We start from the raw sequence: 13,737 nt of genomic DNA, 5'->3' as shown, positions 1-13,737 counted from the left end.
TACGTGCAGCAGTAAAAGACCTCGGGGTGATTATTTACCCTGGACTTTCATTCGACACTCACATCAATAACATTACCCGGATAGCTTTCTTTCATCTCAGAAATATTTCTAAGAGAAGAAATTCAATGTCACTACACGACGCAGAAAAATTAGTTCATGCTTTTGTTACCTCCAGGTTGGATTATTGTAATGCCTTACTGTCTGGATGCTCCAATAAGTGCATAAACAAGCTCCAGTTAGTTCTAAATGCAGCAGCAAGAATCCTGATTAGAACTAGAAAATATGACCACATCACCCCTGTCTTATCCACACTGCATTGGCTCCCAATCAAATTTCGTATTGATTATAAAGTACTACTATTGACCTTTAAAGCACTGAATGGTCTCGCACCACAGTACCTGAGTGAACTTCTGCTCCTCTCTGACCCACCACGCCTACTTAGATCAAAAGGTGCAGGCTATCTGCTGATACCTTGTATAGTGAAGGTTACATCAGGGGGCAGAGCCTTTTCTTACAAAGCCCCACAGTTATGGAATAGCCTTCCAAGTAGTGTTCGGGAATCAGAAACAGTCCATGTTTAAGTCTAGGCTGAACGCATATCTGTTTAGCCAAGCCTTTTGTTAAGAGTGTTTATGAGGGAAAGGAGTAGATCTGGAGAGTCCTCAGACAGTGTTTTGGTAAACTGGGATGTGGGGATGCTGTCAGTCCCCCACTCGCTTGCTCGCTCGAGTTTGTTGATCCTGTAGTGGCTGCTGCTTTATGTCAAGGGGCGCCCTCATGCCTGTGTTACCTTCTGGCTCTCCCCTTTTAGTTATGCCATCATAGTTTTGCCAGTGTCCCTGCTTGGGACTCTGGCAAAACGTATACTGTTCCTACTCATCAGGTGACATTGGGCATACCCAACAACCTGTGTTTTCTCTCCCCCTCCGTCCCTCTGAGTTACATGGCAATCCTGGCCTCTTCTGCTCCTCAGACCTGCCTGATCCATTCTGATGCCCTACATCTGGCTGGAGTCTCATCATATCGCTCCTGTGGAGGACGGCCCCATATGGACAGTTGAAAGTCACACTTGGAAGATGCTCTGGACACTTACAGTAATGCTTTTATGGCTGAGGACTACAGCTGACTTGCTAACTTTAGGACTGCAGTTGTCATTAACAGTTTTGCACTCAAGTTTCCATCAATGAAGAGTTAGAACATCAACAAAACTGACTTCATGTTAAAAATGTTATCACATTGTCTCTTATCACCCAAATGAGGATGGATTCCCTTTTGAGTCTGGTTCCTCTCGAGGTCTCTCTCTCGTGTCGTCTGAGGGAGTTTTTCCTTGCCACCGTTGCCACAGGTTTGCTCATTGGGGATAGATTAGGGATAAAATTAGCTATGTTTTAAGTCATTCAAATTCTGTAAAGCTGCTTTGCGACAATGTCTATTGTTCAAAGCACTATAAAAATAAACTTGACTAGAGGGTGAAGAGTTTGGAGCCATTGCTGAGGCGATGTGGGGGCCTTCTCTCACCCTCTGTGAGCGATCAGACAGGAAGTCCTTTATCCAGAGGCAGATGGATTAACACAGTCCCAGGTCTGTCAGGTTGGACACCAGTCTGTGAGGGAGAACGGTGTTGAATGCTGAGCTAAAGTCCACAAAGAACAGCCTAGCATAGCTCTCCTGCTGCTCAAGGTGACTGAGGGCAGTGTGGAGAGTTGTAGCTATGGAGTCCTCTGTAGACCCGTTAGCTCTATAAGCATACTGGTGTCTAACATGGATGGGGGACTTGCAATGATGCAGGTCTGAACCAGTTGCTCAAAGCACTTCATGATGACGGGAGTAAGTGCCACTGGACAGTGGTCATTCAGGCTGCTAATGGTCTTTTTTTGGCAATGGAAGACGGTAGAGGACTTCAGGGAGGGTGGGATGGTGGACTGGGATAGGGACTGATTGACTTATGTGACATCCTATGCTCTGTACATAACATGGTTCTAGATGTTGTTTTATTTTACTACAAGATACATGCCCATCAGAAATACTGGACAGAGGTGGTCAATTACTGCAGGAGTCTTGGTCAAGGTGGCTCATTGCTATTTAGCCCCTAATGTTTCACAAGCTTTAACATTAACAGCCCCATGAGCATTTGCACTTTGGCAAGGCTCCGTGCAACTGGCAACAACTAAAAGCAACTGCCTTTTCTGGTCGCTACAATAATAATCCTCCTCCCTGGACCCAAATTTATTTTCAAAATGGAATTAAAGGCCATTTAGATTTAAAAAAAAAAAAAAGTTAAAAAAGTGACTACCTACAAACATTTTTAATGAAAAAGTACAGTCATTGTTGTATTTGAAAAAATATTTTATGAGCCTGCATAAAAATGCATGGGGTTGCTCAAAATTCCACAGCACACTTCACTTTGTCTCACAGCACACCGGGTATATACTGTACATATCTAAATCAACCCTCACTGAACCGATGTTCAAATTATATTTTGTCTGCATTTGTGAATTCACGGAAATGAAACGTCGTCACACCAACTGTAGACCCCAGCATCAAACCAACTCGCATAGGTGGCAAATTTTGTGGCATCGAAAACCATTGGCTCGTTGGTGTGGTAACAAGTTTTATATTAACTTTAGCATTAATTATAGTTAACAGTATCTGTTCAGATCCTGTAGTGTCATGCTTCTCTGTTTATCCTCGACATTTAGAAAAGAAACAACCCAAGTGTAAATGAATACATTTCTTGTTTTTGTGTGTGTGTGTGCGCGCGCGCGCGCACGCGCGTGTGGAGAGAGAGGCTACCATGTGCATGCAGCAGAGTCAAGGAAAACTTGGTACAGTTTTTCTCAACTGCATTTGGGAAAACAGACTATAATGGAATGTTGATAATGACGACAACTAATATTTTGTGTAATACAGGAAGCTGACCATGTTTAGGAGTCGTTACGGGAGGACCTATGTTGGTGACTACCTGGGCTTGTGATTTTATGGGACTTTCATGAATAATTATACAATAAAGAAATATTTGCTTGAGCATTACTTTATTTACTTGAGCACTGAGGTGTTACTAGTATTTTTATTAACAGGTAAGTTCCACCACACTGGCTAAAAGAACCGATGTCGGATCGCATTGTGCTCAAACTTGCGATTTACACCACTACTCCACATATCTGCGAGAAGAAACTGATATTAATTGGAGCTACCTTCATCTAGTCATCATATTTTGCAACATAAAAATATACAATCTTTATAATAAAAATTATGACAAACTCACAACCGAGGAGTCTCCACTGTTCTTGGCTTCCTCTCGGTTCACCAGCTCTCCCTGGCAGGGTCCGAAGTGTGCACCTACTGGAACAGTCTCCCCCTTATTAAACACTCCCAGGCCTGCATCAGGAATACTGGACTTCTGGATTTCTAGCCCAGGAGGAAGAGTTTGTCTGGCTCGGTCAGGGACTCCCATGGGAACAGGAGTATCGGGAATGAAGAGGGGTGGTCCATGAACCTCGCATTTGTTGAGGAAGAAGGATTTGCAAACTTCACAGTCTGGGAGTAGAGAAAACACAACAGGAAGAAATGAGGCCCAAATGTGTGTGCAATCTGTGTGTCTATCTAAGACCATATACGGTACATTAGTACTGTATAAAGATTATCCTAAGAAAGCTTGCCAGTAAGGTTCACTGAGCATCTGGTTGAGACTAGAGGTGTCCATCAGGACTGGGATCAAACAGGACACAACAAGGTACCAGTATTGGCAAAATATATGGAAACACCCACCAAAATGACAAAACAACACAATAGGCCGTAAGGTGAACCCCGAAAAGTCTTTCAGAAACAAGATTCCGCTCCGACGTCTCCGAACTACATAATATCCAATTCTTAAAAATGGACGTATTATGAAATGATGTCATCAAAAAGTTCTCACCTTGTAATGCTGTCAATTTTTCGCACGAAGGCTTGAAAAAGCGAACTAATGTCATCGGCGCGGAATGATATTTTGGCACCGCAGAATAAGATTTCGCTACAGAACAGGTTCCAGGTTTTTTGTGTATATATAAATTTGCATTTGTAATGTGTATATATCACTGTTTTGTTGTTTACATTTTCTATTAAAGTTTGCAATTTGCCACATAGTTCTGTTGTGTGATGTATGATGACTCAGTCTTGCATCTTCTTTGTTGCCGCTGCTGCAGGTGCATAGTGCTGCCTAGTGCGTTTACCTACCTCTACTGTGCCGCTGCATAGGTAGTGAATACTTGAATCCCTGCCATTGTGCCTCTGAACTGAGCAAGAGAACTGCAATATTATATATAGGTTGTATTATTATTATTATTATTATTATTGTGTATTATTATTCCTATGGACTCTTCTCCTTCCTGCACAATTTCTTAAATCTTGATCTGAAATCACACGCATTGCCTATATATTATATATGCCATTTTATGGCTAATCCATGGTGTGTACACTCTTAAAACGAATGTGTTGGAAATCAACACATCTTTTGTGCAAGTTTAATTTCAACAAGAGTTGTGTTATATTTCAGAAATGTTTAACACCAAAATTGCACAAATAACAAATAATGTGTTAAAATGAACAAAAGTTCTGTTGTCCCAATCTGGACATAGAGATGTGTTAAAAAAACAACGTAAGTTGTGTTATTTTCAACACGTGTTTTAAGAGTGTAGCCCACAATGACGAGTCAATACTCTATTCCATTACTGCCTGTGTAACATTGTAGGTCTGTTTTTCAAGCAAATTGTTTTATGGTTGATCAGTACTTTATAGTTAATAACCTAAGAGAATGAATACATGAATGGTCCTAGTCATAGACCATTACACCATATTTTGTACTATAATAATGGTGATGATAAAAATTATTTTTATTCTAATAATAATAATATAAACACTTCAATATACCACATATATGCAATATTGTCTTAGTGATGTATTTAAAGCACTATTTAGGACTTAGAAGACATTTCACCCACTTTGGAGGGTGTTTTGGAGACTTTTTCTACTAATGTGACTGTAATTACGCAAGCTGTCAGCTGATCTGTGGTCAAAAATCGGCAACGCGATTGGTCCAGACCGGTCACGTGATGTCCCGACACGTCATTTTTAGAGGAAAATACTTCGCCACGCGATCGCTCGGTGCGAGGAATTGACAGGATTATAAGGTGAGAACTTTTTTCGCCACACTTTCTAGTACTCATTCTTAGTTTTAAAATAAATATTTCGTAGTTCGGAGACGTAGGAGCGAGATGAAACGAAAACGGGGTTCACCTTACGGCCTACAATTTGACCTTTTGTTTTCAAGTTCTCTTAATAAACTAAACATTTGCATCATAAACAAATGTTACAAGTAACCAGAGTAAATCATTCTAAAATATTATCAATATTTGGTATGGAATCCCTTGACACTGAAGTGCACTGACACGATCAGGCATGCAATCAAAGTTTATGAATAAAATCAAGTGGAATTGATCTCCATATGTCTTGCAACACTTCCCAGAGCTGTGGCAGGTTTGAAGGAGCCCTTTTCACCTTCTCTTGCTCCATGTAGTTCCAGACTTGCTCAATTATATTCATGTCAGGACTTTGGGCTGGCCAATCAAGAATTGTCAAGCTGCCATCTTGTTCTTTGTTTTGTAAATACTGCTTAACCATCCTGGCTGTGTGTTTTGGGTCATTATCTTGCTGGAAGATAAAGTTGTTGCCAATGAGAGCTCTTCCAAAAGGCACAGCATGATGGATAATAGAATAGAATGCCTTTATTGTCACTATACACATGTACAATGAGATTAAAGCATCTCCAATAACAGTGCAAAACAGCATGGAGAGAGAGGGGGGGGGAAGGGGGGGGGGAGTGTGTAAGGGGGGTAAGGTGCACAGTCCTGAGGTGTGTGTGTTGTGTTACACATTATGGAGTGAGGTATTGCTCATTGCACATATAAATTATTGCACAGAGAGAGTCACATTACAAAATAAAATATTACACATTTATGAAGTACTGCAAGGTAAGGTAGGTACACAGACTTGAGGTGTGTGTGCTGTAAGGTGCACAGTCCTGAGGTGCATGTGCTGTATGTAAGGTGCACAGTCCTGAGGTGAGGTGAATGTGTTGTGTTTCACATTATGGAGTGAGGTATTGCACAGAGACAGTCCCTTATAAAGTACTGCACATTATAAATTATTGCACGAGGAGAGTCACATGGTAAAATAAAGAGACTATAAAGTCAGAGCATATTCAAGTTCAGGGCGGTTATGGCTTTTGGAAAGAAGCTGTTTTTGAATCGGTTTGTCTTTGACCTGATGCACCTGTAGCGCCTCCCTGAGGGCAACAGGTCGAACAGATCAAAGCCAGGGTGGAAGCTGTCCTTGATAATGTTTTTAGCTCTGCTAAGGCAGCGGGAGGTGTAAATGTCCATCAGGGAGGGGAGAGGGCAACCAATGATCTTCTGTGCTGCCTTAAAGGAACAGTCTGCCGTACTTCCATAATGAAATATGTTCTTCTCTGAATTGAGACGAGCTGATCCGTACCTCTCCGAGCTTTGCGCGACCTCCCAGTCAGTCAGACACGCTGTTACTCCTGTTAGCAATGTAGCTCGGCTCAGCATGGCCAATGGTATTTTTTGGGGCTGTAGTTAGATGCGACCAAACTCTTCCACGTTTTTCCTGTTTACATAGGTTTATATGACCAGTGACATGAAACAAAGTTCAGTTACACAAATTGAAACGTGGCGATTTTCTATGCTATGGAAAGTCCGCACTATAATGACAGGCGTACTAACACCTTCTGCGCGCTTCGACAGCGCATTGATACCTTCACTCGGAGTTGTACCATTTTTTTTTTTTTTAGACAGGGCAGACGGACCAGGGCATTCGCCCGCCTGGCCGTGCCCGATGAGGAGCGCTTTCGGCCGGCTTGGGAGGCAGACGGCAGCCCCTCCTGGAAGTGCAGTTTTACCATGGGCCTCATGCAGAAAAATGACAAAGTCCTAGTTTTACCATGGGGCTCGAGTTGTACCATTTTTTTTTTTTTTAGACAGGGCGGACGGACCAGGGCATTCGCCCGCCTGGCCGTGCCCGAAGAGGAGTGATGGTATCAATGCGCTGTCGAAGCGCGCAGAAGGTGTTCGTACGCCTGTCATTATAGTGCGGACTTTCCATAGCATAGAAAATCGCCACGTTTCAATTTGTGTAACTGAACTTTGTTTCATGTCACTGGTCATATAAACCTATGTAAACAGGAAAAACGTGGAAGAGTTTGGTCGCATCTAACTACAGCCCCAAAAAATATCATTGGCCATGCTGAGCCTAGCTACATTGCTAACAGGACTAACAGCGCGTCTGACTGACTGGGAGGTCGCGCAAAGCTCAGAGAGGTACGGATCAGCTCGTCTCAATTCAGAGAAGAACATATTTCATTATGGAAGTACGGTGGACTGTTCCTTTAACTACCCTCTGGAGCCTCTCCCTGTCTACAGCAGTGCAGCTGCCGTACCATACCGTAATACAGTACATCAGCAAGCTCTCGATGGATGAGCGGTAGAAGGTCAGCAGCAGGTTGGAGTTTAGGTTGTACTTCCTGAGGACTCTCAGGAAGTGTAGCCACTGCTGAGCCTTCTTAATGACTGCTGTGATGTTTACTGACCAGGAAACGTCGGCGGAGATGAGGACGCCGAGAAACCAGAAGGTGTGGACCCTCTCCACATACACGTTGTTGATGTAGAGGGGGCCTAGGTCGATACTGTGCTTCCTCAAGTCAACAATGAGCTCTCTGGTTTTCTTGGTGTTCAGAGCAAGGTTATTTTCTGAACACCAGGCTGCCAACTTCAGGACCTCCTCTCTGTAGGCTGCCTCGTCTCCCTTTAAGAAGAGTCCGACCACTGTGGTGTCGTCAGCAAACTTGACGACGAGGTTGTTGATGACGACGATGCCCTTTATTGTCACTAGTCACATGTACCAGTGAAATGGTTGTGGGTCGAACTGCAGTCGTGGGTGTAGAGGCAGTACAGGAGGGGGCTCAGCACACAGCCCTGTGGAGAGCCGGTGCTCAACGTGTGGGTGGAGGAGAAGTGGGGGCCAAGTCTCACAGTCTGGGGCCGGTTAGTAAGAAAGTCCTTTAACCAGGCACATGTGAGAGGGGGGAGGCCGAGAGTGTCCAGTTTTCTAATAAGGATGTCCGGGATTATTGCATTAAAAGATGAACTGTAATCCACAGAGTATGCGGACGTAGCTCTGCTGCTGCTCCAGGTGATTTAGCGCAGAGTGGAGAGCTTCGGCGATGGCGTCCTCCGTGGATCTGTTTGTGCGATATGCAAACTGGTAGGGGTCAAAGTCTGGGGGGAGGTGGTCCTTGATGTGCTGAAGAACTAGCCTCTCGAAGCACTTCATGATTACCGGGGTGAGGGCCACAGGACAGTAATCAAATAATTCAGGCTGGTGACAGGAGACTTCTTCGGCACTGGGATTATTGTTGCAGATTTTAGGCAGGGCGGGATGACTGCCTGAGCCAGGGAGAGGTTAAAGATCCTGGTGAAGGTAGGGGCGAGCTGGTGGGCGCATGCTCCGAGCACCTTACCAGGTACACCATCTGGGCCAGCAGCTTTCTTGGGGTTCACTGCCAGGAGCACCCATCTGACATCGTGCTCCTGTACAGTTAAAAGGAGTGGTGTAGGAACTGTGTGGTGGTGGGGGCAGGGCAGGAGCAGATGAGTGCTGCTGAGATGTTTCAAAGCGAGCAAAGAAGCGATTTAGCTCCTCTGCTAGCGGCGCACTCCAGTCTCCTGTTGGCGCATCACAGTCTCTGAAGTTTGTGATGTCCTGAATGCCCTGCCACACCTCCCGTGTGTTGTTGCTGGACAGGTGGGATTCTATGCACAGCCTGTGGTCTGCCTTGGCTTTATTTATTCCTCTTTTCAGATCAGCTCGAGCAGCTCTATCATCTGACCTGAAGGCAGCATCGCGAGCCCTGAGGAGCGAGCGGACCTGGCTGGTCATCCAGGGTTTCTGGTTTGGGAAGACCCGGATGTTTTTATCCATCGTCACATTCCCGATGCAGAACTTGATATAGTCCAGCACCGTTCCTGTGAATGTCTCCAGCTCCTGGTGTTCAAATAAGTCCTGTAGTTTGGAGAGTGTATTGTCAGGCCAGGTTGTGATGGCCCTTGTGGCGGGCCTGGCTCTGCGCCTGAGGGGGTGTAGGCTGGGGAGAGCAGGAGGGAAAGATGTTCTGACTGGCCGAGGTGGGGGAGGGGTATGGCTCTGTACGCATGCTTGATGTTGGAGTAAACATGATCCAGAGTGTTCTCCCCTCTAGTAGAACACTTAACATGTTGGTAAAACTTCGGCAGTACAGTCTTCAAGTTGGCCTTATTAAAAGTCTCCTGCTATTACGTGAACACCGTCAGGGTGGGCTCGCTGCTGTTTGTTAACGGTGTTCAGCAGGAGAGAGCGCGCTGTGTTTACACTGGCATCAGGTGGAATGTACACAGCTGTGACAAATCACTAGAGTTAGCTCTCTTGGTAGAAAAAAAAACGGCCGGCATCTTACAGACATGTACTCGAGGTCTGGGGAAGTGTTTATATATAATTGGTCCGTCGTTATACCAATTGTCATGCACGTAAATACAGAGTCCCCCTCCTCTATTCTTACCGGAGTTCTCATTTCTATCCTAGCGGAGCAGAGTGCGGCCTGCTAGCTGCAAGCTAGCATCGGGTATTTCCGGATGAAGCCAGGTTCCTGTGATAATTAAAACACAGCAGTCCCAAACATAGCGATTTCCAGCGAGTTGTAATTCCAGATCATCCGTTTTATGTACCAGGGATCTAGCATTGGAGAGATACAGGCTCGGTAGAGGTGGCTTGTGTGGTTGTTTTCTTTGCCTTAACATAGCACCGGACCTGCAGCCCCGCTTCTGCTTCCTCTCCCTCCTCCGTCTGCGCCGCCTCCTAGACCCGACAACAATCCACGGAGAGCCCGGCGATCTCGCTATGTCATCTGGGATGTTATGCGTGAAGAGAAAGTCGCTCGAAACAGATATCTGGTGTTGGTCACCGATGGCTAAAAGTGTCTGGCGGGTGTACTGGATGTTCGCAGAACCGATGGTGCACAAACGAGCAAAAAAGAAATACAAAAAGAGCACTGAAAAGGAGAGCCGTAAGCCGCTGCAACCACCCGCGCCGCCATCTTGAGCCATTTGATTTATACAAATCAAATAAGGATTTGTCTGTACTTGTCAGCAGCGAGGGTCCCATCTATTTTGTAGAGATGACCAACTCCATTGTAGGTGATTGCTCCCCATACTTGCAGGACCCCTCCACCATGTTTTACTGTGGGAGAAACACAGTTTACCTTGTATCTTTCTCCCTTTCTGCACCTGACTTACTGTTGCATAGCGTTGCCAAATAATTCAAATTTCTTCTCATCTGAGAACATGACCCTTTTCCACTGCTCAGAAGTCCAACTCCTATGAATTTTTGCCCAGTTAAGTCTCTTCTGCTTATTTCCACCTCTCAACAAAAGTTTTGCACACTGACACATGACCTTTGAGGCCTTCTGCTGAGAGCGTCTTCCTAACCAGGTGTGGGGAGACATCCTTGCCTGTAGCATCTTGGAGGTCCTGTGCCAGTTCCTTGCTGGATTTCTTCCTCTCTCGTAGGGATGTAGTCTTGAGGTGCTGGACATCGGCTTTAGTCAACTTTTTCTTCCTTCCTCTGCCTGAAATGTTCTTGAAGTTCCCAGTCTTCTGGTGATGCTTGAGGCATTTCCAGACTGCACTGTGGGTCACATGCAACATTCTTTGCTATGGCTCATTATAAATGGCCCTCCTCCCGCAAAACTTTCATCCCAATACCATGCTCTTCTGTAGTTTCTCTCTGATGCCATTTCTGCCTGTTGCCTGGCTGTAGTCAGAGGATAAATATTTTTTCTAATGAATTATTTGTAGAGACCACATGATTTAGTTAATGGTTTTCACCAGTGGAATAATTAGCATATCATGGTAGGATTGCCCAACAAGGAGTGATTAAGGTGGGTTTTGGGGCTAAACTAAACAAAAAGATACTATTTCCAATATTTTTATGATGTTTATCACACAACGATGGCCAAAACTGCTAGCGTTTTCATCGTTAAAGTATAAAATTGTGGTTAAAAAGTGTCTCTGTATCCTCAATGTATTTCAGCTGCCTTCAGTGCAGATTCTTGTGTCATTTGCATGGATTAAGTATGCAAAATCGATCTTTTCCTAGGCATTTCCATATTTTATGCCAGTACTGGATACGAGTATGAGTTTTTTTACTTCCTTGTGGGAGTAAAGAAATGGTCAGATATGAAGCTTGCAGGGCAAAATAAAACGAATGTTTATTAACATGACTGTGGCACTGCATGATGTATTTACAGTATTCTCTTAGGACTTGCCTGGTCAGGGTTGTTTTAAATTCAGCTACTTGTTTGCTTATCTTCTGGGGAACAGAATTTCCCAAATTTGTTATGAAATCACATGCAGGTACAAACAAAATTAACTGTCCACACAGTAAGAAAGTAAGTAAATAAATAAAAATAGTCCAATGCACATCTCTTATTGAGCTTGCTGACAATTATGGCATTTCTAAATCTAGACATTTTTCCTCCCAATGCCATACATATCGGATTCATATTTAATTAAAAAAAATAATAGAATAAAAAATAATAAAAAAACCCCACAACAACCCCCCTCCCCCCACCAAATGGCAATTTAAGCATAACTAATTTGCTGAAGAAGAAACCATTGGACCCAGAGGAAACCTACACTGACGGGGGGAGAACTTGCAAAACTTCACACAGCAACCCGAGCTTAGAATCGAATCCAGGACCCTGGAGCTGCGCCACTGTGATGCCCCGAAATCCATATATTTGGACTCCTCTCACACCCACGGTCTCTTAAAGAACATCCCATTCCAGGGGCATAATGAGGGGCATACTCTCTGTCCCCTATTAAATCACAGCTGGTTGGGATCTTCTGCGAGTTTATGCATGTGGGGAACAGAGCACATAGCACTGTCCTCCAGGTGTGTTTTGCCATCATGTGACACAGTATAGCGAACCCCAGCCAGACAATGATGAAGCTTACTCATGTTTCAAGAAGCATTTTTTTTTGTTCAGCCATCATCCTTAATTTAAACACAAATATACTTCCTTTCTTCACAAACATCGTTGCAGATGGACAAATAAAATGAAATTAGCTCTCACAAGCATAAACATTTCCATAATGCCAGTTAACCACACACGTGGATATTTATCAAATATTCACTCACATATAAATCGGTCAAAGCACATGAAAAGCTAGAAAACCAGCATTAACACAACATTACAGCTTATCCATATAGCACCCTTTCGCATAAGCTAACCTCAGCATGGCTAATACACAGGCATGAAAACGGATCAGGGGTGAAAAAGGTGAGAAGGGTGCGCGAGTGGTGACGTGGCCTCTGGTGTTGTTTTATTTTGTTTGGGGGGGGGGGGGGGGTCCTCCCCCAGAATAAATATTATAGCCTCCTTACTAAGTATACTGTTTTGACATTTGCACAAGGACATACAGTACAAATACATGTAGTTATAGTGAAATTATGCCCTGGAGAAAAATGCGAATAATAGAACGAAGAAAGTGGAACACACAAGGAATAGTGATCATTTTTTCCTTTTATTTGCCTGGACCACCAGTGTCTCCATGGCCCGCTTTCGCCGAGTTGCCACATGTTTCAGCCTTGCCAGCTTCTCTCCTTCAGCAGTCGGTTTCTTGGCCTGCTGAGCACTGCAAGTTGCTTGAGAGCCATATTTGCTCTGCTGCTGCTGCTTTTCCTCCTTGTTCACCCTCTGCTGTTGTTTGTACATGGCTGCTGCAGAGTTAATGTTCTTGCACAATGTTCTGTCCACTTCCCCAAACTTCACGTCCTCCCTTCTAAAGAGCTGTATAGCTGTCTTCCCCCTGGACATCAGCGTGTACTTGACCGTCTGAATTGCATTAAATGTTTCCACATTCATGTTGCCACTTCTTTGATCAATTACATCATTCATCGACTCTAGGTCCATGAAAGATGGAGAGGCAACACTTAACCAGTGCACCCAGGGAGGGGCACTTGTCTGGTTTGTCAAAGACATGACCCCACCACTCCACGATGCTCTCTCCCTCGTTGAAGCTGGGGATGGTCAGGTCAACACTGAACCGCACAAGTTCCCTCTGGATATCCTGGTCTGCTGGCAAGAGGTGCCCCAGCATACCACTCAGCCTGCCAAGATATGGAAGTACCTGCAGCTTTCAGTTCTTTTTAAATCAAGGCTGAATACGTTCTTCTTTGCTGCTGTCTTTTATTAAATCAAATTTGAGACTTTTAATTTGATTTCTTTCAGCACGGACAGCACTACAAAATGGCGTCTCCACTATACAGTGCCCTATAGAGGGCTACCGCATGACGTCACCGCGCCGCGAGATTTTGTTAGGCGCCATATTGGAAGACCAAGTACATGCACTCACAATATAAAACAAAGTACGAGCGAGAGTAAAGTGACACGATGGCTGATAATTCTGGTTATGTGAGTACATTACCAGCTGCAGAAAGGGCAGGGTATGTGGAGAAACTGGCTGTGATTGATGGGTTTGACCCATATGATAAGACTCGGGGCAAGGGAGAATGGAAACATAAGGAGGACCTGACACCAATTCTGCCATCTGTTTGCTACCCAGACACTGTAAACTATTTGTTGTT

The 13,737-nt window shown here is 44.3% G+C and overlaps 1 protein-coding gene across 1 annotated transcript in view; it reads right to left on the bottom strand.

Moving 5' to 3' along the window:
- LOC132874173 (zinc finger protein 271-like) overlaps positions 1-13,737 on the bottom strand; it is an 86,344-nt gene that overhangs the window by 17,958 nt on the left and 54,649 nt on the right. Inside the window, exon 3 of the mRNA XM_060910150.1 lies at positions 3,266-3,537. Within this exon, the coding sequence (XP_060766133.1) occupies positions 3,266-3,537 (272 nt within the window). The remainder of the gene's footprint in view (positions 1-3,265; positions 3,538-13,737) is intronic.

This window comes from Neoarius graeffei, chromosome 26 (genome assembly GCF_027579695.1).
Source record: "Neoarius graeffei isolate fNeoGra1 chromosome 26, fNeoGra1.pri, whole genome shotgun sequence".
Lineage (NCBI taxonomy): Eukaryota > Metazoa > Chordata > Actinopteri > Siluriformes > Ariidae > Neoarius > Neoarius graeffei.
The sequence above is the reverse complement of the archived record's forward strand: the minus strand, read 5'-3'. Positions and strand labels throughout refer to the sequence as shown.